The sequence below is a fragment of the Pteropus medius genome, unplaced genomic scaffold (genome assembly GCF_902729225.1).
Source record: "Pteropus medius unplaced genomic scaffold, Ma_sr-lr_union100, whole genome shotgun sequence".
NCBI classification, from domain to species: domain Eukaryota; kingdom Metazoa; phylum Chordata; class Mammalia; order Chiroptera; family Pteropodidae; genus Pteropus; species Pteropus medius.
Window position 1 is genome coordinate 1,076,817 of NW_024347791.1, and position 24,773 is coordinate 1,101,589.

At 59.1% G+C, this 24,773-nt stretch overlaps 1 protein-coding gene across 7 annotated transcripts in view; it reads left to right on the forward strand.

The window, feature by feature from the left end:
• ELFN2 (extracellular leucine rich repeat and fibronectin type III domain containing 2) overlaps nt 1-15,811 on the forward strand; it is a 54,589-nt gene extending 38,778 nt beyond the window's left edge. For 3 of the 7 annotated variants that reach the window (XR_005656082.1, XR_005656083.1, XR_005656084.1), the window contains exon 3: nt 7,846-7,950. Coding sequence is in view for 3 of the 7 variants with exons in the window: in XM_039877753.1 (XP_039733687.1) it covers nt 7,846-10,756 (2,911 nt within the window). In the remaining 4 variants the exon portion in view is untranslated. Of the gene's footprint in view, nt 1-7,845 lie in introns of all 7 variants that reach the window. The other 4 variants (XM_039877753.1, XM_039877755.1, XM_039877754.1 and 1 more) reach the window with 2 other exon arrangements.
• Nucleotides 15,812-24,773: the final 8,962 nt, after the last annotated feature.

Here is a 24,773-nt window from a genome sequence, read left to right on the forward strand (position 1 = left end):
GAGGCAGAGACCAGGTGGGGAGGCAGTCATCCGAACAGCCTGGAGGATTCTGGGAAAGCCAGAGATCAACCCCTGGGTTGGGGCTAGGAGATGGAATTTTAATACAGGTCATCCTTGGCTTTGGGCGGAGGATCACGTGCTCTACCAGGTGCCTGGTGGTGGGTAGGTTGGGTGCTAGGCTGCTCGGGGCTGGGGAGTGGGTGACCGGGAGTGGTCCGTGTGAGCTGGGCCATCTGTGAAGAGCTGCCCACAGAACCAGTGTTGGGGACTCTCAGGCTGCTGGGTGCTTCTCCAGGGTTAGGCCTTTGGATCAAAACCCTTCTGTCCTGTCTACCTCCTTCCACTGAGGCCTAGACACGGCGAAGGGCTGATGATAGACGTGACACCTCTGGGAGCAGGGGAGGCCCAGGGACCAGTTGAGTTCATGGGCAATGACACCATAGGCTGTTTACAGAGGGCTTTGGCGTGGGCCCAGTAAACCAGAGACACAGGTACACGGCTCTTCTCCCCAAACAGATGAGGAAACTGAGACTCAGAGAGGTAGGGCACTGACCTGCCCAAGGTCACACAGTGAGCCAGCCATCGATGTGTCATAGCTGCCTGTTAAACTGCACACTAGCCCAGCCCCCTTCTCGGGCCAAGGTTACTGGGCTTGCAGATGAGTCCCCAGTACATCGAGGCCTTGCAAACTCGATTACATCCCCCGTCACTGTCAGCTGTTGCTGCTGTTGGGGTGGCGATGTTCTTCTTAAGCCCTTTTGAATAAGTTGGAGCTCGGTGAAGGCAGGGTGCATCTGTCTGCTACAGTGCCAGGCACATAGTAGGTGTGCAGTAAATATATGCGGTTGTGTAAGGAACGTGGGTGAGTGTGTAGCTGGTGGAATAGCATGCTCCGCCTGCCCCAGGGCCGAGCTGTGAGCCACCGGGTACCCGTTTCCCTGTGACATGAATGCAGAGGCAGCCATGGTCTGCTTGTCCAGTGGAGGATGGCACCGAGCCGGGAGCGGGTGCCGGGCATTGAGGGGCAGAAGCCAACTCCCCCGAGATGTGGAGCAGCTGGCATGAAGGGCTGAGACTAACAAGACATGATTGAATGGGGGTGGACGGAAACCCAGCACCTCGGGTGAAGCCCAAACAGAGGACGCTCTGAGGGCATCGGAGCTGCTTGGCTGTATGTGTGAAGGGGATTTGGTTGACATCGAGGACAAGGTGAGGACATAATGCTGGTGTGTACACTCACACTGCTCTAACGAGCACGGTGCCAAAAATCAAGGGAGGCAGAGGGCCCCTGGTGCCCATCACTGCCCAGACCATGTCGGCACTGATGCTTGGCTCCAGGTGACACATTTGAGGAGGGACCTTGACAGCAAGCATGACCCTGAGCGGCTGGACCCAAGGGCGGGAGACTTGACACCGAGGCGTCGGAAGAGCAGTAGAGGATGTGAGGCTGCTAGCCTGGATAAGCAGATTGCAGGGGCACGAGATAACAGATTAGCAAATATCAGAAGGGCTCTGGAGGGGGGCTGTTGGCTGTGTTTTCAGTGGCTCCGATAAACAGAGGTATAAAGAGCCAGATTTGGCTTTGTAATATCAGACGAAATTTCTACTCATCAGAGCTGTTAACAAGGAAATAAAGAGCCTCAGATTAGTGCCGACATCCCTGTCGCTGGGGGTATGCAGGTTGGGGGGAAAATCACCTCTGCGGGGGATCTGGAAAGTCCGGTGGTTCTCAATGTTCAGGCGGCTCCAGGTTCCTGGCGGTGTGGTCTTGGGCAGATCACTGTACCTCTCTGAGCCCGTTTCCTCACCTGTAAAATGAGAAATAGAAGGTGGGTCGTGAGGCTAAAAGGGAGGTTCCGTACATTTCTGGCACACTGTGAGCACCCCATCATTAGCGGGGCCCTTCCCTCTGATATTTGACACCCCATTCCTAGCTCTGAGCTCTCATTCTCCCCATCATGTCCTGAGCACCTGCCGCATGCCTGCCCCTGTTCTAGGCATGGAGGTTGCAGTCGCAAACGAGAGTCAAAGCCTGCTCCGATTTCCCGATGGCGGTGGGGAGGGTGTGATAACGAAGAAGTAAATGACGTCAGGCAATATCGAGTGCTCCGAAGGGACCAGATGCAGGGTCGAGTGACTGGCGGGTTATTTGGTGTCAGGGGCTGGGGGGCTGGCGAGAGCCGTGGAGCAGAGACCCGAATGAGGTAGTGGGTTGTGCAGACACTGGGGAAGAGCATTCTGGGCGGAGGGAGCGGCCGGTGCAAAGGCCTCGTGGCGGGAGTGGGCCTGGGGATGGGAGGGGCATAGCTGGCCCGGAAGACGCGCTTCCCCGTTGATGGAGAAGCCGAAGTCTCGCTCGGCTTGTGCGCAGTCCCCGCTCGCACGCTTTCCCGATAGAGAGGGAGATGCTGATCCAAGGGCCAGGGAAGCCGCCAGACCGCCCATGCGCGGGCAGCCCCTGCCACGGGCCCAGCTATCTGGAGGAAGCTGGGGAGGGAGCGAGCTTCAGTTTTCTCATCTGTAAAATGAGGCCAACAGCACCAGCCATGCAGGGTGATGTAAGATTTAAGGGACGTAGATGTCAGGCACAAATGAGCCTTTGGGTAAGGGGTAGCCTTGCCCAGTGACTGTCTTATGGGTGAGGAGTCTGAAGCTCGGAGAGGTTCGTTGATGTGCCCTGTTTCACACAGCTCAGCATTCCGTCCCAGGACCCTTTGCCTCCGACATCCATGCTTTTTTTCTCTCTGCCCTGCCGTTGGGGCTTATTGCACCTGCAACCCAAATGGTAGTTCAGCGGTGAAGCCAGAGTTGTCCCATTTTACAGACGAGGAACCAAGGCCCAGAGCAGCCTGTGCAAGAAACCCTGATGTGCTGGAGACAGCGACGAGGCCCAGGGTCCCGCCCCAGGGGGTGGCCGGCTTTGTCCCAGAGGGCAGAGCGTTAGTAGCCGGTCTCTGGGACACCTGGCTCGCTGCTGTGCTTCCAGCGGAGAGAGGAGGTGAGGCGGCTGCCTGCCTTGGGGTTCTGGCTGGGCTCCAGGAGTCCTTGGTCTTCCTAGTCCTGGGTAATGGCATTGACATGGACAGAAAACGGCACCTCCAGGAGCCTTGGCCAGCCTGTCCCTAGGGAGGAGCCCGCGCCAGGGCTTATCAGCTGCTGCAAATGAGATTTGCTGGGCTAAGCCTCACATCCCCACTCCTGGGAGGCGGAGACACAGCCTGCCACCCCACCCGATTCCTGGACCCCTCTAACGTCCCCGTAGGAGTGTGGCTGTGCGAGCGGGAGCCCACGGTGGTGCATTTGCTGGGCCTTCTGCTCTGTACACAGCACGTCTGCTTCTACCATGTCCTGGGGTTTTCGTTGGAGCTGTGAGAGATGGGTGGCCCTCACCTTGCCACGCAGGTGGAGAAACTGAGGTTCAGAGAGGACCTGCAACTCTCCAGAGCCTCCGAGCTGGCCAGCCCTGTGTCTTCCCTGCTGATCCCTGCTCCCCGAGCCCTCACCCCATCCTCCTCAGCCAGGGGACACTCCGGCAGACCACACCCTGTCTGCCTTCCCTCCCGGCCCAGGACGCTGAGCCCTGTGTGCAGGCTGCGCACATTAGCACATTGCAGCCTGGAGAGGTAGAAACTATTCATCCCACTTCATGGGCAAAGAAACAGGCTCTTGCCCTGTGTCCCAGGTTAGCTGATGGGGAGACTGTGTTGGGGCAGGAAGCTTCCAGAGGGGATTCAAGGTTGGCAGGTTAGGGTCTATCTGCCTGTTACACTGCCACCCTGGGTTCTGAACCTGACTACCAGCTGGACATGTCCCTTCCCCAGTCATGGACTCAGTCACCCCTCTGAGACGGGCTGGGACTGGGCTGAACAAGGCCCCCTCTCTTCTTCCAGCTCTAAAGCACTAGGATTCTGAGTCCACAGAGGGGCCCTGAACCTCGTACGCCCGGAGAAGGGCACAGAAACCCACTGGCTCGACCACCGACTCAGGCGTGGGGGGCGGCGCTGAGGCCCAGAGACGGGGAGCCATTTGCCCAGAGCGACTCATTCTGCGGCTGAGACCCCACCTCAGCTCTGCCCCATCCCCAGGCAGGCCTCGCTGACCTTCTCCCTCCTATCTAAGGGTGTCCCCATGAGAAGGGACATCATACAGTGTGTAGCCAGCTAGACTGGGGCCCACCCCAAGATCCCTCAACAGCACACTGCTCCCCACCTTTGCCACATGTCCTCTGTCTGTGACGGAAGGAGAGTTGGGCTTGCCTCCTGCTCTGGCCAGAGGTCGCTCATTGCTGCCATACCTGTGTGCAGGGGCGGGCATCGTGGGGTGGGGGGAGGCAGGGGAGGGGAGGGGGTCTCTGCAGGCCACGTCAGCCAGGCCCACCGGTCCACGCTGCGCCGTTGGTCGCCCCCTGCCAGGTTTAGCACCATCTCGGCCTTGGGCGGAAAAGGCCTCTGCTTCCAACAGCGGCTTCATGCCTCTTCTCCCCTTCCCCTGAGTTGGTCACAGGCTGCATTTCGGTGGCTGGCCAGGCCCAGTGCTCATCTGTCTGCCTGGTCCCCGGATGGGTGGGCGGGTGGGCAGCAGGTGCCGCGTCCGCCCACCCCGCATGCATCGCTTCGCCGTGCCGCTCTGCCGGCCGTTGCGTCCTCTCTCAGATGCTCCAGGACGTCGCTCCCTGCTTGGCTCTCTCCATAGTTTTGCTTTTCCACCCTTCTCTGCCCTCTCCTCCCGTCTGCAGCTACCTCCCCTCCTTCCTTTCTTTCTCGCTCACCCCCAGGCGTGTGTGCGGTCGGGCCCTGCTCCTCCCACTAGTGCGTGTGTGCTAGGGGGTCACCCTCCCAGGAGCAGGGGAAGGGCGTGACCTCTGAGACCCCCCAGCCGCAGGCCCAAGAGCACCGCAGCCCCCCGCCCCCACACCTGGAGTGGGTATGCAGCCGGCTGGGGGCCAAGCGCTGCTGTCAACGCCTTGCGGTCCCCCTTCCCTGGCTGCGTCGGGGCCTCGACGGGCGGTGGGCACGCAGCCCAGGGACAGGGACAAGGACATGGTGGCTGACGCATATGGGATGGGGTGATGGGGAGCCTGTTCCCTCCTCCGTCCGAGTCACGGGGGAGAGTGAGGGGTGGAGGGAACTGGGTCTTGACCCAGGCCATCCTGGAGACCAGGAGGAGCTAGAGAGAGGGCCATGGGCGTCGTCACCTTGTGGGCTCACGGGCATGGAGCTCAGAGTGGCTAGGGTGCGGTGCGGTGGGCCTCTGCCAGACGCCGGGCTGTTTGAGAAGGGAAGAGATGGGCCAGGACTAGTCCCCACCCTCAAGCCTGAGCCCCTTCTCCTACCTTGGTCTCTTCATGTCCCTCCAGCATGGCTTGGGCTGTCCCAAGTCTCTGGCCATCTCAGCTTTGCTGGACAGCCCTCGGGTCTGGCTGAGGGGGTGCTGGTTTGAGCAATTCGAATCTGAGGATAGGGGATGGGGGTAGGGCGGCTTTGTGGGGCTAACGTTGCACACGTGCACACGTGCACACGTGCACACATATGTAACATAATATGTGTGCTTAGCATGTTGACATATAGGCAGGTGTTTGCCGGTATTCCTCCGAGAAGCCCCTCAGGCATCTGTTCCCACCCCTCCACATGCAAGCATGCCCACATTCGCTCTCGAGTACCCCTGTAAGTGGCCACAAGTGCACACATCCTGTGCACGTGAGCATACGTGTGCACGCGCTTGCCCGCACATCCGTCTGCTTGTGCATTTCAGCACACCCCCGACAGGGGCTCTGAGCCAGCGCACACCTGCGCGTGCACCTGCATACAAATGCGGTCCCCAGACGTTTCCAGCCAGAGGAGGTGCAGACAGAGGGTTCTGTGACAGGGCGAGCTTGGGGACTCAGCTTCCTCTCCTACAACATCCTTGCCTGTGTGTAGGGGGAGAGTGGCGGGAACTGGAGCCTCAGAAGGGGTGGAACCGGCCTGGGGTCCCCTAGGAGCCAGTGGCCATGCTGGGTGGGAGCCCGGGTCTCCGACTCCCGCCCTGAGAATTTTTGTGTCACAGCCAAGGACAGAAATGCTGTCCCTTCATGCTGACTGCCTTGTCTGGCCCCTCAGCCCAAGCCGTTCCTGAAGGGGACTGGGAGGTATGAGGTCACCTCTCCTGGAGGTCCCAATTATTATAGCCTCTGACTCAGAGTCAGCTTTTAATCCGAGGGGTCATCTGGCTGCCCTGGTCACCTGCCAGCTCCTCAACAAAAACGGCCAGCCTTGACTTCTTCGAGCATTTCCCCCTTCACGCTTCCCTTTCCTCTGTCCCCGCAGCCCTCTGGGGCTCAGGGCTGTAAATTGGTTTTGCTTTAAAGGCAAAGGTTTAACATTTTTTCTCAAAGTGCTCTCCTTCCTGGAGTTTCCCAGGAGCAGCAGCAGGAAGCAGAGGTGGCTCTTGTGAACAATCTTTGGCTTTCTTTATCCAAACATGGATTTCTCTTGCCTAATCTTCACATCCCTGGCCACTGGCCAGGGCAGACGGAGAGAGCACCCGGCTCTTCCCGCAGTCGAGAGAGCATTGGGTGGGAGCCGGAGCCCCGTCTGGCTGAGGGGCTACGTCTGCCTTGCCAGGCCACCCAAACGAGTCTCCCCTGGACTGGGGCTCAGTTTCCCCACTTGGAAAATGAGGGTCTGTAGGCTCTGAGCCCTGCGCTGCCTCCCCTGCCCCTCTGTGTCTTGGATGCTGGCGGCCCCGCTCACCTTCCTTCTTCCCCCACCAAATGGCCAGGCAGGACCTGGTGCCCGCTTTATCAGTGAGGAAGGAGATTCACTCGGTCCCCCTGACCCGCCTAAGCAGGCCCGGTGGACAGGGCTCCAGGTATCCTCGGGGTGGGGGGCCTCGGTCTTGGGACTCTCAAGTCCCGGCCCCTCTCTGGGCTTCTGACTCTCCAGCCACGGAGGGGATGCGGGGCTTTCATCACATTATTCCGGAAGCCCCTGGCTTTTTTGCCCGCCTGAGCCCTCGCCCGAGCCCTCCCTGATCCAGGCCCTCTGCTGGAAAGCACTTCGAGGAGGTGGCACTGGGGCGCGTGGCTCCCCTCTGTCCCTCTCTCTTCCTCTTGCTTCTCTGCTCCTGCCTGTAGGATGGACTCCTCCCTGCATCCACCCCCCGCCCCCCCGCCGTTGTGGGAGACCCCAGCCTCTGCATCCCCCTGCTGGGGGGGGGGGGCATAGCCACGCTTTCCTGCTCCCCTCCCCCATGGAAGCCGAGACAAGGGAATTATTTTTGGAACAAGAGCGGTTACACAACAAATGAATTATTTATCTCTGGGCATGGAGGAGAGGAGGCATTTTGCTGGGCTTCTTAATTCTTTACCTGGATGGGAGGGTGCCAGCCTGGGTACGGGGCCATGTGCGTACGGCCCATGTGTCCTACACAGGACTAGGTGTGCTTGTGCGTGTGTGTGCGTGCCTGTGTGTGTGCGTGCCATGGTGTCTGGATCATGTAGGGCATGTGGGTCTTTGTGCAGGCAGATGGACGAGCGTGGACAGGAGCGTGCTGGGGCGAATGTGTGAATGCCTGTGAATGGGTCCGTGCGCCTGACCTGTTAACTTGCCAGCCCCCCTTCTGTGCCCAGTGTCCTCAGACTCTGCCCGTCCTCCCTCCTTCTAGGCCCCCGGCTCCTCCCTCTCTTGCCACCCACCGCCCTCCCTTGTTTTATGTAACAGGGACCCCAGAGTGCTGCTGGTGCAGAGGCCCCCCCCGACGGGAGGGGGTGGAGAAGGGACTGGGGGCCCGTGCTGGACTTCGGGGGGAGGGGCTGCCGCAAGCCTTCACACTGATCTGTCGCCCCTTCTCGGTGCTGCCTTTCAGGAACCAGGTGACAGATGGGTCTCTTCCTTCCTGCCCCTGTCTCACTTGCTCCCCCCTCAGAGCTCCACTCTCCAGCCTTCCGTGGGAATCGTCTGAAGTTCTGAGCCCAGAACCCAAGGAGGAAGGAGAGGCGGAGGAGGAGGAGGAGGAGGGAGAGGAAGTCAAGCCCCGGGAGCCTGTGCACCTTCCCAGCGGGAGAAGAGCAACGTGGGGAGCAGGCTGCGGGGCCCGAAGTCCCCCTGGCCCCAGCTTGGCCCCAGTGCCCAGCCGGAAGGCCCCCAGCCATTGGCACTGGCCGTGCCTGTATCACCTGGGGCCCCTGTGCTGGGGGTCGCCCCCAAGATGGTGGCGGCCCCAGGGAGGACTGTGCTGCCAGCCCCAGCCTCTGACCACTAGGCCCCCTCCACCACTCACCCCGAGCCCGGCCGGCGAGGGGGCTGCGGCCGGCGCCATGCTGCGCCTGGGGCTGTGCGCGGCCGCGCTGCTGTGCGTGTGCCGGCCGGGCGCCGTGCGCGCCGACTGCTGGCTCATCGAGGGCGACAAGGGCTACGTGTGGCTGGCCATCTGCAGCCAGAACCAGCCGCCCTACGAGACCATCCCGCAGCACATCAACAGCACGGTGCACGACCTGCGGCTCAACGAGAACAAGCTGAAGGCCGTGCTCTACTCCTCGCTCAACCGCTTCGGGAACCTCACCGACCTCAACCTCACCAAGAACGAGATCTCCTACATCGAGGACGGCGCCTTCCTGGGCCAGTCGAGCCTGCAGGTGCTGCAGCTGGGCTACAACAAGCTGAGCAACCTGACGGAGGGCATGCTGCGCGGCATGGGCCGGCTGCAGTTCCTCTTCGTGCAGCACAACCTCATCGAGCTGGTGACGCCCGCCGCCTTCTCCGAGTGCCCGAGCCTCATCAGCATCGACCTGTCCTCCAACCGCCTCAGCCGCTTGGATGGCGCCACCTTCGCCAGCCTGGCCAGCCTCATGGTGTGCGAGCTGGCCGGCAACCCCTTCAACTGTGAGTGCGACCTCTTCGGCTTCCTCGCCTGGCTCGTGGTCTTCAACAACGTCACCAAGAACTACGACCGCCTGCAGTGCGAGTCACCGCGCGAGTTTGCCGGCTACCCGCTGCTGGTGCCCCGGCCCTACCACAGCCTCAACGCCATCACCGTGCTCCAGGCCAAGTGCCGCAACGGCTCCCTGCCCGCCCGGCCCGCCAGCCACCCCACGACGCCCTACTCCACCTACGCCCAGCGGGAGCCCGACGAGAACTCGGGCTTCAACCCCGACGACATCCTCTCGGTGGAGCCGCCGGCCTCGTCCACCACGGATGCGTCCGCGGGGCCCGCCATCAAGCTGCATCACGTCACCTTCACCTCGGCCACCCTGGTGGTCATCATCCCACACCCCTACAGCAAGATGTACGTCCTGGTCCAGTACAACAACAGCTACTTCTCCGACGTCATGACGCTCAAGAACAAGAAGGAGATCGTCACGCTCGACAAGCTGCGGGCGCACACCGAGTACACCTTTTGCGTGACCTCGCTGCGTAACAGCCGCCGCTTCAACCACACCTGCCTGGCCTTCACCACGCGGGACCCCGTCCCGGGCGACCTGGCGCCCAGCACCTCCACCACCACCCACTACATCATGACCATCCTGGGCTGCCTCTTCGGCATGGTCATTGTGCTGGGAGCTGTCTACTACTGCTTGCGCAAGCGACGCATGCAGGAGGAGAAGCAGAAGTCCGTCAAGGTCAAGAAAACCATCCTGGAGATGCGCTATGGCGCCGACGTGGACGCCGGCTCCGTGGTCCACGCCGCCCAGAAGCTAGGCGAGCCCCCCGTGCTGCCCGTGTCCCGCATGTCCTCCATCCCCTCCATGATTGGGGAGAAGCTGCCCACCTCCAAGGGGCTGGAGGCCGGGCTGGACACGCCCAAGGTGGCCACCAAGGGCAACTACATCGAGGTGCGCACGGGCACGGGCGGGGATGGCCTGGCCCGGCCTGAGGATGACCTCCCGGACCTGGAGAATGGCCAGGGCTCGGCTGCTGAAATCTCCACCATTGCCAAGGAGGTGGACAAGGTCAACCAGATCATTAACAACTGCATCGATGCCCTCAAGCTGGACTCGGCCTCCTTCCTGGGAGGTAGCGGCGGTGGCGGGGACTCCGAGCTGGCCTTCGAGTGCCAGACCCTCCCTGCGGCCACCACCACCTCCTCAGCCACCGCCCCTGGGGCTCTGGAGCGGCCCAGCTTCCTCTCACCCCCCTACAAGGAGAGCTCTCACCACCCGCTACAGCGCCAGCTGAGCGCCGATGCCGCCGTGGCCCGCAAGACCTGCAGTGTCTCGTCCAGCGGCTCCATCAAGAGCGCCAAGGTCTTCAGCCTGGATGTGCCTGACCACCCGGCTTCCGCAGGGCTGGCCAAAGGCGACTCCAAGTACATCGAGAAGGGCAGCCCTCTCAACAGCCCCCTGGACCGGCTCCCACTGGTGCCCGCGGGCAGCGGCGGGGGCGGCGGGGGCGGCGTGCACCACTTGGAGGTGAAGCCCGCCTACCACTGCAGTGAGCACCGGCACAGCTTCCCGGCCCTGTACTACGAGGAGGGCGCCGACAGCCTGAGCCAGCGCGTGTCCTTCCTCAAGCCGCTGACCCGCTCCAAGCGGGACTCCACCTACTCGCAGCTCTCCCCAAGACACTACTACTCAGGGTACTCCTCCAGCCCTGAGTACTCCTCGGAGAGCACGCACAAGATCTGGGAGCGCTTCCGGCCCTACAAGAAGCACCACCGGGAGGAGGTGTACGTGGCCGCCGGCCACGCCCTGCGCAAGAAGGTCCAGTTCGCCAAGGACGAGGACCTGCACGACATCCTCGATTACTGGAAGGGGGTCTCGGCCCAGCAGAAGCTGTGACCCTCTCTCTCCTCCCCGGTGAGGTTGGAGGGGGAAGGCGGGGGGGCACGTGGGGAAAGGGCCCGGGAGGCCGGGCAGGGGCCCGCGGGGGGCCGAGGCCGAGGAGTGGACGCACACGCACACCCACACGCACGCACCCACGCACACACCTGACCACCACCTGACTGTGAACAACCACCACCCGACAATAACGGACAGGAAAACAAAGACACGTTCTCCTTAAAGTTTACACACTGATACCGAAACCAGGCGTCTTTACTGTGCTGCCCAGGGACTCTGCTGGGGTGTGCGGGGCCGGGTGCTCTGGGAGGCAGGCGAGGTAGCCAGACGAGGGTGGGGCCTGGGGCTCTGGGACTAGGGACAGGTTTGGGAGCAAAGGAGCCGGGGGCAGAGATGGACTGCGGCCACTGTGGGGCAGGGAGAGGTCCCCCGTTGACGGACAGGTCACCTGGAGATTTAGCACCAGGTAGACATTGGGCGTTGTTTCCTTCCTTTACGGATGGGGAAACTGAGGCCCAGGGAAAGGAAGTGATTACCCCGGGGGCATGAGGCAGGTTAGAGTCAGTCTCCCAACTTCCCAGCCCAGTGCTATCCCCGACCCCTAGTGGCTTCCCTGGGCCCCGCCCCTCCATCTACCCACCGCCCCCTTCCAGCTGTGGTCTCTGGCGGCAGAGGAACTTGAGAATCGGGCAGGTACTTTTCCTTTCCGGCAAGCCCCATCGCCGTGCCCCCAGAGCGTGGAGCTGGGATTCATCATGCTGGGGGCCCTTGGTCCCCATGCCAGCACCCAGGGGAGGCGGGAGGTCCTGCTGACAGGAAAGGAGCAGAGGCATGGGGTCATTCCACCAGCCCCTTCAAGTGTCTTCCAAGCAGCCTGGGAGCAGCCTGTGGGGTCTGAGAAGCGATAGTGGGCCAGTTCCCATCGCCTCTCAGATGTAGGCCCCCAGCGATCCGGGCCTCCAAGACCCCTACGCACCCCAGGAGGGCAGCAGTGAACTGTGATGCCTGGGGGCTGCACAGAGGCGGGGTGTCATGGGGCCTTCCTGCCTGTGTCCTCACATCCTGGCCTCCTACCTGCCTAACCCCACCGTGGGATCTCTGGGCAGCACCTCAGCCTGCCCAGAGGAAGGAGGGCTGTCCCAGGCTTTCTCACCCAGCCCCTCTTGGCTGCCCTTCCCTGCCCCACCCCAGGCCCAAGGGGCTCCCATATTTCCATGGAAATATGGAAATGTCCACTTCCCTCTTGCTGACCCCCACCCAACATCGAACAAAGCACAAACAGTGAGCACCCCCGCCCCGCTTGGGGGGAACAGGCTGGGTTCATGGGGCCCCTCCCTGTCCCTGGCCAGCCTCTGTCACCATGGCAACCCAGAGCCTGGCAGTTAGGACCGTTGGGCTCCTAGGGGTTCTCCCAGTGTAAGCGTCAGAGGGCGGTGAGGGAGGGCAGGGACAGGGGGCAGCTGCCTTGCTCACAAACTAGGGGCTCCTCGAGGCCAGCTCTGGGGGCAGGTCTGGGGTCCTGAGACTGTGGCGTCTTGAACACTGTCCGCGTGCTGAGGGGCCGGAGTCAGTCGTTCCTTCACCTTTGGTTGGGAGGTGGGCCAGTGGGGGTGGGGACAACTCTAGCTTTGCCCACCTGCCAATGCGCCCCTTGGCTCTGCACGCACCTCAGGATGGGGAGCAGCCCACTCAGCCTCCCCGCACCTCTGCCAGAGACCCCCGACCTCTGTCCTGTCACCCAGTTAGGTTTCTTGAGATTTGGGGATTGTGACTATGGGGCGAGGGTGGACACTGGGGTGGGACCAAGGCCTGTACTGTGTGTAGGGGTCTGCCTGGGAAAACTGGTGCCACCCCCCTGGGTGGGGGGCTTCAGTGATCTTCTTGCCAGGGGTGGGTGGGGAGCGTTTGAGGAAGGACAGTGGAGGGCCAGGGAGCCTCAGGGCTCAAGTGAGCGCCTCTCTCATACCCACTTGGGGGACTGACCGAACTTGGGGCTCACTTTTGGGGGTGACATTTGCAAAGAAAGGACTGTTCTCCTGGGGAGTGGAGGGGAGGGGGCCCGCATGGATATGCAGAGCAGACCTCTCCCAATTCCCCAAACCTGCCCCAACCCCTCCTCACACCGGATTGGCAAAACTGAGGAAGCGAGCAGGCGGAGAAGCCAGCGGTGTGAGCAAGCAGACTCCCTGTTATATTTGCATGACGATTTTCCTGTATTTTTCTGAGCAAACATCTGTCGTGTATGTGCCGGTTTGTCCAGACTCCCCTGCCCCCCTCTCCGCCGCCCCCCCTTTTCTCACATCCCCTCTGTCGTGATCTGACAAGCAGCTCTTGACACCCGGGGAGGGGCCGGCTCTGCAAAAGACCCAAAACAGGTGCCACCAAACACAGCCCCCGTCCCATACCCGCTTCCTGTCTTTCTGGACTTTGGGCCCCCAAGTGCCACCTGCCCTCCTTCCTCTGTCTCTCACGTCCCCAGTTCCTTCCCATCTGTCCTCGTCCTCGCCCCTTCCCTTCCTCCCTGCCAGGGAAGGGCAGCCCCGGGAAAGGGAAGGGCTTCTCCCTTGTTCCACTTGCTCCCATTTTGCAGATGAAGAAGTTGGGGCTCCCCAAGAGGGAGGGGCCTGATGAGTTGGCTACCGGGTAGGGCGCAGGGGGTCAGTCACACTGCTGAGTACAGCAGGCCAAGAGCTTGGGGCTTCACGGACAGCTCTGTAGGGAGGCTTGGGGCCCTGAGGGAGGAGCCCCTGGGAGGAACAGGGGCTGAGGTTGGCCTGGCCTCACTGGAGTTGGAGCTGCCCACAGGGAAGGTTCTAGCAGCAGGAGTGGGCGTGCCACCTTCCCATTCTGCCATCATTCCTGGTTGAAGATGACTTATACAAACCTCAGACCGGCCCATTTCAGGGGGCTTGAAGGATAGGTCCCCATCGTAACAGTGAGGGTGTGAACCAACTTCACGACCCAGGTCACACCGGTCTTTGGGGCAGAATTGTTTCTGAACCTCTGGCCCCTGGAACCCCCAGCCAAGCCCGGCCCCTTGCTCTGGGGAAGGGACTGCTGCATCGTAGCCCGGTCTGGGGGCTTTCCTGCACCTGTGTCCTGTGTCCTATTCGGGATAATTCTTCACCAGGGGAGAACAAAATATTCACAAAAGACAAATGAGCATTTATGTCTAGGAGTCTGGCTGGCCAGGGGCCCATGTTTGTAATGGTGATGGACACAGTGGAGTCGGGCCGTGGCCTGGGCAGGACCGGAGGGCAGGCAGCTGGGAGAGAAGGGACTGGTGGATTGGAGACAAGCTGGCTAGAGATGTGTGCTGCACCCTGTCACAGGCCTCCCAGCTTTGGGTCATGCCTGGGCTTGCTGTTCCTGTCAGAAAATCTCCAGAGGAAATTCCTGGGTTCCTCTCCCTGGAACCAGGTGGCACCAATGGGTCCACTCCCTCCTAGAGGGAATGGCAGGTGTTGCTAACCCTCTGTTGGAGCTAATGACCTTCCAGAAGCAAAAAGCGGAGGTCTGGTGGGAAGTCTGGTGCAGACACCTCCTCATGGGTCCTGGGTTTACTTCTCCCTTCTGCAGGGGGGGCCTCTCTCTGCGTACAGAAGGCCCCTTGTCTCAGCACCCCTTCTAGGGGACAGCACAGGACGACTGGAGGGGCTGCCTGTGTCCAGGCCGAGGAAGCAGCTGTCTGCGGATGGATGGGGGCGGAAAGAGCCATTTGGGAAGAGTAGGCCCGGATGGCCCTGGAGAGGCAGACAAAAGGCTGGGCCTGGCCAAGGGCCTCCAGTGTTCCCAACTGGAAGTCGCTTGCCTGTCCCCTCTCCTGGGAATTTAAGAAGGAGGAACGGAAGCGGAGGGAAGGGAAGGAAGGAAATTTTCTAGGGTCTCCAAATCAGTTAAGGACAGATTGAGGCCAGGAAAGGGGCCAGGTAAGGGGGACAAGACAGGTCCCAGCTTATAAAGGGTTTACATGCAGTTTACATGCAGTGAAGGGAGAGCCCAAAAATATCCCCGGTGACAGTCACTGTGCAGAGAATTAAAATGGGGTGCTGGAGGAGGGAGGAGCTGGGGTGCCTCTCGGAAGAGGAGGTGACCTGAATGACCTGAGCCAGAGGACTAGCCCCCTGGCCGTGTGAGAAAGAGTGTGGAGGGAGAATGGGGTTGGGGTGGCCGTATGTCCAGAAGTACCTCCTCGGTCACCCCCGCCACTCTGCCTCAACCCTCCGAGGAGACCTACCACTTAGCAGCATCACACCCCGTTCGTGGCGAAGCAGAACCCTCTTTCCTGGGGGGTGGAAGGGTGGGCAAGGCATGGGGAAGCCCTGGGGGTGTCTGACGCCCACGCAGGCATAAGGAGCAGGGCTGAAGTTTGCCCACGAGGCCAGTGTGGAGGTGGGGGCTTGTCCGATCCCAATGCTGTTTTCCTCTCTGCTCCGTGGCCAGAAGCTGCCACACTTCTCGCCCATCTCGACTCTATAGCCTCCCACCTTTAAGAAAGAACCAGTATTTACACTGGTGAGACTCTCAGGCCTGCCTCGAAGTCCCCCATGACAGGCCCCTCACCGACGCTGAGCAGGAAGGAGCGGGGAGGATGTGGAATGAGGTGTGGTGGGGAGGTCTGGGTCTCCTCTTCCTTCTCCGGCCCCTCGCCAAACAGGCACAGGGCTGGCCAGGGGCGAGGAGTCCGTTTTCACGCCCTTGCCCCCTCCCTCCCGCCCTCCCTACCTCCGCGAGGAGCCGCCAGCCTCTCTGCACTGGCCCTGTGTCTTGGCACCTGGTTTGGGTCCTGCAGAGTCGGGCCCCCAGCTCTGGGCTCTGAACCTGTGACCCCTAGCTGTGTGTGGACCTTTCCTCCCCTGGGGGGCCCGAACCCTCTCCTTTTCTTCTTTTAGGGGGATAACGTCATTTATTTTCTCCTCCCTACATCTGCCTCCTCTTCCTCCCTAATTCCTCTTTTAAACTGAATGGCACGAAATTGTTTTCTTCAACTCGAAGATTCCTGTATGGAGAGAATCGATTTCTATATTTGCAATAAATTTCTTATTTAAAACAACAGGGACAAGGTCTGTGTTGACTATCAGTGCCTTCCCAAAGTTGGAGGCCCAGCACCTCCGGTTTCTGGTGCTCGGTGTCCCATGTCTCTTTCTCTCAGAGTTAAGGAATGAGGTGCATCGAGTGGGCAGTCGCCACCCATGGTCAGGGAAAAAGGAAGTGTGCCTGCCACACAGAGGGCGGGCCAGCAGGAGACTAGAGGGTCACTGGCCACAGCCCCGAGCCTGGCAGGGGTTTGTCCTCCTGAAAACCTGGAAAGCCCTCTGCCGGTGGCCCCTGCTGCACTTCCTGGGGGCCTGGCCTCTGTCATTCCTGTGTTCAGACCTCAGAGACGGAAGGGCATTAGGGCGTCGCTGTCTCGCTGATTCCCGGGGATGCTTTTGGAGGGTTGGGGTGAAGTGAGACCCAGCGGGTCTCCGGCCACGGCCGGGCCAACTTCCAGGCTGCCCACCTCGTCCCATGTCAGTTCCCAACCTGTCTGCTGCCCTTTTCTCCACAGCTATGAACCCCTGCTTCTCAGAGATCAAAGATGCAAGTTGGCCAGGCATGGCAGGCATGGAGCTCAGTCTTCACCCAGTGACCTCAGGCTGAACTGCCAAACCTTTGCTCAGGTGGAGCCTGGAGCCCCCTCTAGCCCCCGGCCTCCTCGGCCCACGATAGGCAGAGCCCTCCCCGCCCTTCCTCAGACCCCTGCTCTCCACCGACTTTCTCAGGGAAGTCCCTGGATTCAGCCTGGATCACTGTAAGGGTTCTTGGCGTGTGCTCCCTGGCACCGAGCCAGTCCCCTGTGAGTGATGTCCCAGGGTGGCATTCGGCAGCTCCGACCCTGGGTCAGAGTCCCTGTATCCCGGTGGCTCTCGGCGCATGGGACTTATCTGATCCCTTTCACCTTCCTGGGAGTTCGTGTGGACTAAGGAGAACCTTCTGGAAAGGCCCAGGGCTGGAGCCCCAGCTGGCCTCCTGTCCCCTCCACGCTGCCCTTAAGCACCCTCGGTGCTGCTGTCCCAAGGTGGCTGCAGCCTGGACCATGGTCCCCCGCTGTTTCCTGGCTCTTCCCCAGCTGCCTCCGTCCTGCTTCCTGAGGGAACGTTCCTGGGAACTGGCACCAAGGGCAGAGGACACGGGGCAGGTGCATGTGGGTGGGGACAGACAAGCAGGTACTGGAATCTCACAAGCTCTTGTCATCTCAGGCCTGCAGCTGGGGCTGCCAGGGTCCCCCAGCCTGGCTCAGGCTCCAGGGGGCCTCTGTGGCTTTTCATCAGCATGGACCTTTCCTCTTGGGGGTTCCCATTATTCCTTAGGAAACAAAGATGTGCCCAAAGGTCGCCGTGAGCCTGGGGGGTCTAGGCCAGTCCATCTTTCCTGCCTTCCTGCCCCCAGCTCCTCAACAGCCTCCCCACCCTCACCCCGCCCCGCCCCACAGTTACGTGGGAATCGGCAGTTACTGGGAATGTGAAAGTGTCCTCAAAGACAGCTTGTGGTGGGGGGAGGTACAGAAAGACTCCTGTTATTACTCAGGTTTCAAAATGAACTTTATTCACTAAAGTTACAAATTCAGAGGCCCATACCTTTTTTTTTTTTTATTTCAACACAAAACCATTGTTCTATTTATAAATCTAGTAAATTTTAACATTCACAGTCGAGGGGACTTCTGGTTGATTTAGGTCCCGTTTATGAATGTCATTAGTTCAATGTTCTTAACTACCCCAAACTTTGTCCAGAAGTTTAATATATCTTGACTTCCTTCTTAAATGCTTTATTTATTTGAAGAACAAACAAAACCTTATGTCCTGATAACTTTCTCGGAGTTTAGGCTAACTGTGGCTTGTCATGCCATAATCTTTTTATCGTATGAGTGGTAAATCGGAATTATGAATTAATTCCTTATTCACAAATAATCGATTTCAATTTCAAGGACACTGGTGCTTTAAAGAGCAAACATCACAAATACCTAAACACATGTCCAGATACCTTAACATGAACGTTGATTACACAAACCTGACAGGTGTGCTTTATACCTCCTTCTACTTCTCTGGGGTGAGGACATATATTTACCGGTAAAAAAACAAATGTCACCCATTGGGTCTTCCCTGTGGGAAATTTGGGATAAGACCTTCTTGCTGACTGTGGCTCCTGCAGATCAGAGGTTTCGTCTGGGACAGGGGACAGGGCCCAGTACAGGGGAGACCCCAGTACTTACATGTTCTGTGTCATGCCATCTAAATGCTTGCAAACCAGTGCCCATGGGGCTGAGCTGCAGGTGACCCGGTTCCTCTGTCTTCTCCAGGAAGTCTGCAACCCCAGCCACATTCTCCCAACCTTGAGCTTGTCCCGCTCAGGCCCACTTCCTTCCCCTCCAGATTCATAAACACGCCTCTCATATGGGGTGAGCTCACCTCTCATGCTTCGTGAGCGCTCCCAGGACGTCTGCCTGGGCTCACAGGGGCCTGGTTTGAAGGTGTTCACAGTTCCAAGATTATTCTGTGACCCCTCCTAGCTGCTGGCCAGGGACTTAGCTCAGTTCTCCCTCGAAGCTCAGGCCTTGCCTTAGCAACAGCAAAACCTCTTCCTCCAGAGATGCCCTCAAAATGAGCCCCTGTGCCCGGAGCGGCACTGGGGACATCACTGGGTCTCAGTTGGTTCTCAGAGGCAAGTCCCTGGGCTGTGACGCCCGGTGTGCTTCCCCCAGGCCTGCGTCCTCCTGCCTCTGCCTCAGGTGGTGGTTTCTGTGGGACCCAAGAGCCTCCTCCCGGCCAGGGCCAGGGCAGCCTCTAGGCCTGGCCTGCCGCCTGGCCTGGGCCACCTTGCCTGCCTCACCCACCAGGGTCTCCCCAACAGGTCTGCTGTTTGTTTCTTCAGAGCTATGAACCTCCCCCCACCACAAATGCACACATACACACACACGCCTTGCTCCTTCCCAGGGATCAAGAGATGCAAGTTGGTCAGGCATGACAGGCATGGAGCTCAGTCTTCACCCAGTGACCTCAGGCTGAACTGCCAAACCTTTGCTCAGGTGGAGCCTGGAGCCCCCTCTAGCCCCCAGCCTCCTCGCCCCACGATAGGCAGAACCCTCCCCGCCCTTCCTCAGACCCCTGCTTTCCAGCTTCCACCGTCTTTCTCAGGGAAGTTCCTGAATTCAGCCTGGATCACTGTAAGGGTTCTTGGCGTGTGCTCCCTGGCACCGAGCCAGTCTCCTGTGAGTGATGTCCCAGGGTGGCATTCGGCAGCTCCGACCCTGGGTCAGAGTCCCTGTACCCTGGTGGCTCTCGGCCCATGGGACTTTTCTGATCCCTTTCACCTTCCTGGGAGTTTGTGTGGACTAAGGGGAACCTTCTGGAAAGACCCGCTGAGAGTGGCAGGTTTCTGGGAGGGGACAGACGAGCAGGTACTGGAATCTCACAAGCCCTGTCATCTCAGGCCTGGAGCTGGGGCTGCCAGGGTCCCCCCCACCCCCGCCTGGCTCAGGGCAGGGCCGCCCTGCCCAGCTGCCTCCCCTTGCCCTACCTGAGGCCACTCTTTCCATGGTTGTGAGGACGGAGGCCTGCTAGTTCTTTTTTCTAGGAACGCCCTCAAATTGTGCTCCTTAGCCATAGGGTCCATAACATGATTTTACAGCAGCTGAGATGTTTTCCTTAAAAATTTCTAGATTGTGGGGTTGGAGAATTGAGCTCTGGGTTTGAACTTTCTCTTGGCCTCAATTTGTCCCATTTTTCCTGGATTACGAGTCCCAGTCTGTAGCTTCTCAGCCTCTGCATTTGCTGTCCATCTCTCACACGGGTCAGGGCTCGGCCCTCATGACCTCCCTTCAGAGGGCTGGCTCTTTACCTGCAAAGGAGACCTGGTGCCAGAACTGAGTCAGAGGGGAAGGTTCTGGGCTCTCACGTTCACTGTGCTCCCGTCCCTCCTCCCTTGGGTCACCCCTGGTCTCTGTCCCCGGCCCTGCTCTCCAGCCTTGCCACCCGGGGAACTCAGCTGTCCTTTCTTGCCTCACGCCCCCAGCTCTTGGACCGTCCTCCCCTTCATGCTGGTCTTGGGTTCCAAGATGTTCTGATGTGTGAATCCCGCACGGTGGGGTCTCTGGCGCTGGAGCCCTTGGCAGTAGTTCACTCAGGGCTTGTCTCCTTTCCCCTCTACTCCTGTCTGGAGGGTCCAGTGACTTGATCTTCAGGGTCCAACTCCAGGGGAGGTCTGGGGTTGCCTCTCTGGCCTGGGTTGGGCCCCCATGCACCTTCCCTAGGCCTCCTCCGCTCTGCCTCACACTGTCTGTTCCCCTCTCTCCTCAGTGCCAGGGCTGGCATACCCATTCCTGCCCAGCTCCCCTCCCAGCTGAAGGCCCTGCCCCCAGTTTCCTTTCTGGGGCTAAAAAGCCATCACTCGCATCTCTGATAGATAGCCTGCCTTTAGGCCTCCCGTTTGTTGCCAAACTAAGCAAGATCGGGTGGCAGGGAGCTTACACAGTGATGGGGTGGAGACCAGGGAAGCGGAGGCCTCTTGAGATCCTTGCCTGCCCTTTTTCTGACTTACTCCTCCAGCAACCTTCCCTCCCCCATTGTTTAGAGAGCTGCCGGAATCTGTGACGGCCCAGGAGAGAAAACTCGGCCATCTCCCCCTTCCGCCTCTTGCTCTTGAAAACGATATTTCTGACCCACCCTCTATCAGGGAGGCACGATAGCTGTGAATTGATAAATTTTGGCCTGGGCTCTGTTGCCGAGAACAGAATTCTCTATGGATAATTTAAGCAGGGCAGGGGTTGATGAGAGGAAACCCACAGGTGTACGGAATTACTGGGAGGGCTGGAGACCCGGACTGGAGCTTGTGTTTTCTAGACTTGACTTTCAAAGTGACAGTGCAGACCTGGGCTACCTGGGAATCTGCTGCCCCTCGGTCCACTAGGAGGTCCCGGGCTGCTGGTGCCAGGACCACAGCCGCCGAATGGATGCCTGTGGACGCTGGTGATCGGCTGAAGGTTCCTCTACTAGGGTAGGAGCAATGGTCACAGAAGCAGAATCATACCCTCTGCCTCATTGCCTCCTTCCGCATCTGTCTGAAGAGTGATCTGCAGAACTGAAACTACCTCTGACCGACCCTCGGCTTCAAGAAGGTCTCGGCAGGTGGTTTTATAGCTCTCCAGCTTCCACAGTGCCAGCAGGAATCTGGCAGGAGGGCGGGCCAGTCCCTCCCATCTAGCATCTATCTATCTATCTATCTATCTATCTATCTATCTATCTATCTATCATCTATCTATATCATCTATCATCTATCTATCATCGTCTAATTCAAGTTGCACTGAATTGCCATAGCAACCCTGTGAAGTAGGTGCTTTAGCTGTTTTACGTTTTGGGGAACAGGATCAGAAACAGGAATTTCTGTGAGCTGGCACAGCTCAACAGCAGGCTGGGATGGAACCCCACCCCATTTGACTCCCAAGCTTTGCTTGTTCCTCTAGATAGCTTCTTCCAGACATCCCCTCAGGCCAAGGTCCAAAGGCCTGAGGCCCAGGCAGGGCATGGGGGGGTATCTCATCCTGTAGGCCAGCAGGGAGTTGAGGGAGACCAGCTTTGAAAGAGGCCCCGGGCCTGTGACTGTCCTGAGCCTCTGACATAATGTAAAAATGTTCCAAGTCCATCAGACCCTGCTTTCCAATTCTTGCTGTTAGAATCCTGGTCACTTCTGAGCTATCTGTTATAGGTTCTTCATTTAACGATGAGAAGAACAAAGTCCAGAAAATATGGGATGGGGAGAGCCTTCCCAGGTCATAGGGAGCATGGATGACCTGGGAGAATGGAGATCGGGACTTGCAATATGTCGATTAGGCCCCAGAGATGGGAAGGGGAGAAGGCAGATGGGACCAGGGTCAAGAGGGGCCCTGCCCTCAGCCGTGCACATGGAGGGCTTGCTTCGACCCCTCCTCCTCGGAGGGCGATGAATCCTGACACATGCATGCCCAGGGCCTCCCCATTTTTAGATCCTGCTCAAAATACCTGGGACCCTGGATTGTCTACCCAGTTGGTTCTAGGCCTGCTTTTAGTTTTAGGGTTTGTCTTCCAAAGGGCAGACTGTGCCACCCATGTAGGCACCCCTAGCATGAGAGATGGCCAAGGGGCAGCTGTGTGTGGGAGGCGTGGACAGGGCTTAGATGTGCGGGTTGGGGAGCTATATGCACATGAGACCCCTTAAGTTGAGGGATAGTGCTGAGGGTGAGAAGCGGGTATGCCCTGGGCTAGGAAATGGGGGCTTGCTTTGGCTGGGCCCCCACCTTCAAAAGCCCAAGAATTAACACTTCAAATCTGTAGCAGGTCATTATGAAGGTGTATTTGTCAAGGCAGGAGGATGTTCTAATGGTTTGTTAGCTTGATTTATAACTTTTAAATCTTTACACCTACAGTATTTGAGCTTCCCTTGCAAGTACTGGGGTGGGGCCTGGGCTTGGGGTTCAAGTTAGATGGTGGGAGGCAGGCTCACTGGTTAGAAGAAAGGTTCTATCAATGGTGTTGGATGAGGAAATGGTTTTGCTTTTTTTGTGATTGGGCAGGAGCAGGGTGGGCTTGAAGGCTGGTCACCCCGGGGAAAATGGTACTGCAAAGGGGGGTGGAAATAGGAGCGGAGACGGCATAGCTTGGGCCCGAGAGTTGCCGGGGGTTGTGTGGGGGGGGGCTGGGGGGCTGGGAGGGCGAGACTTTTTGTCTCCTGGAGGAGGGAAGGGATGATGGAACCGGCTTCCGAAGGAGGGTGAGGGGGTGAGGATAACGGGCGGGGCGGTCACAACGTCAGTTTACACTTGGGGTGTGTCCTCCTTTTGCCTTTTTCAGCTAAGGAAAAAAAAACGATTTTTCCTTCACTCTTCGGCTGCTCAGCAGAATCCCACAGCCCAGGTGGTTTTCCTAGTTTCTTACTCTGAAGGTCAACCCATGAGCCCTGCTCTGTGTGCCATCTGGCTGGCATCTGCAGTGGAGAAGCCTAAAGGAGACGCAGTCTCTGTCTCTTGGAAGCCGAGAGATACTGGGGTGGGACAGGGGCCTTGGGGGCAGCGCACTGGCGAGAGCCAGGTGTGGGGAGTTGCCCGGATGTGGCCGTCCCTTAACTATAAAGTTCCTATCTCCTTCCCCACGTGAAGATGAAATGCTGGAGTGTAACCTAGGGCACAATGTGGCCTCACGTGGTCAGTCTTTGCACTGGATACCAGTCCGAAAGCACAGTCCAACCATCAAAGCAACGAAAGAGGAAGGCCACTCTTTACTTGGCTCTCTTGAAGAACACCTAGATTGCATTTGGGGTTCGCAACAATCCTTCTCAAAAACCCCTTCTTTATTCTGCTCATCTGTCTCATACCCAGAGTTTGTTCCAGGGCCCTCGTCCCTTCACTTCTCTGGTATTGCTGCTATCAGCTCTGATCCCAGCATCTTCCATTTTGGGTCCCTGGGGGCCCCCTTACCCAGCCCCTTCTGGCCTAAGGACCACCCCTGAGGGTAGAAGTCTCCCCGCCAATGCCCCGTCGACAGTTGCCAATTGTCTTCTCAGTCAGTCTGTGAGCTATCGCTGTGCCAGGCCTGCTGTGGGATGCTTTGGGAGTGGCGTTGAGGGGAGAGGTGAGTGGTCCATGGGACCTCACATAAGGACAAATCAACTACTGTGTGTCAGCAGCATGTTCACACACAGAGCTAACCATTTAAACCTCATGAAAGCACACTGAGGTGGGCATTAAGCCATTAGGTCTTCGTGGTATGCCAGTGAAATAATTGCGGTTATTCTGATGCCCAGTGTACGGACCAGGGAACGGAGGCTCAACAAATGTTGACTAACATAGGCAAAGCCAGACTCCCACAGCTCTTACCCTAGCCCCAGGCCTGGCTGCCCCCCAACGCCCATCAATAGATGACGAGATGTCCCAAGCCTGGCTATGAGCCGAGGGCTGGACTGACCTCCTGAGGTGACTCTGCAAGGGGAAGGAGTATGGCGGCCAGGCGCTGGGCCTTGGAGCACTCATCTGAACTCCAGAGACTCAGTTTCCCCCTCTGTGAAATGGAGCTAGCTACACCTACCTCAACGAGCTGGAGGAAGGCGTTAGAGGCCTGAGCGTTGAGAGGCTCGCTTGCCAGGGCCTGGCCCACGGGGCTGCCCAAGAATGTCAGCTGGATGGAGGAGGGTGTGACAGAGTTGCGGATGCAGCAATGGAAGCATATGCTTGTCCAAAAGAAACAGACTCCAAAGAGGGTGTGCTGGGGAAGCTAGGGGTGGGAGGTGGGAGGCAGAGAAGCTTGGAGTGGGCTAAGAGGAAAGGGGAGGGTGGCAGGGGCATGGTGAGGTGGAGGCCAGAACCTGCCCGTGGGAGAGGCCACTGTGCGGGTCCAGATGAGGCAGAGCCTGGTGTGCTGATGGTGGGTGTCTGACCCCTATCGATCGCCCAATCCCCTCTGAGGCCCCAACCAGGGGATTCCCTCAACTCCTTTCTCCCCTTCCCTGCTGCACCGGGTTAGGCTGTGACACCCTCCAGATTGTGTCTTCAATGCTTCTGAAGCTGACCCTCTCCTGTGCGGCCTCATCGGGCCTCGTCTCTCTCGGGTAATGGCTGGCGGAAGGCGCAGCTGCACGGGAATGTCCACTCATTGATTCTCTACTGGAGGCACTCTCCAAAGTCCCAGGGCTTCAAATACCATCCATATGTTGATGACTCTCTGCTACATATCCAGCCCAGACACGCCCCCGCCCCCCCTCCCGGGCGGCACCCCAACACTCCTGCTTCCCGTGTGAGTGGCGCCGCTCAGCTACTCAAGCCAACGCCTTAGGTGGTCTTTCCTGAGCTGTCCCCTCACTCCCACATCTGATGCTGCAGCATGTTTGTCCTATTGACTTCACCTTGAAGCCTGGCTCGAATCTGCCTGATCCTCTCCATGGACGCCATTCCTCCTGTGGTCTAAGCCACGCCACTCTCCACGGCAGCAGCCTCCTAGCTGGCCTCCCTGCCTCC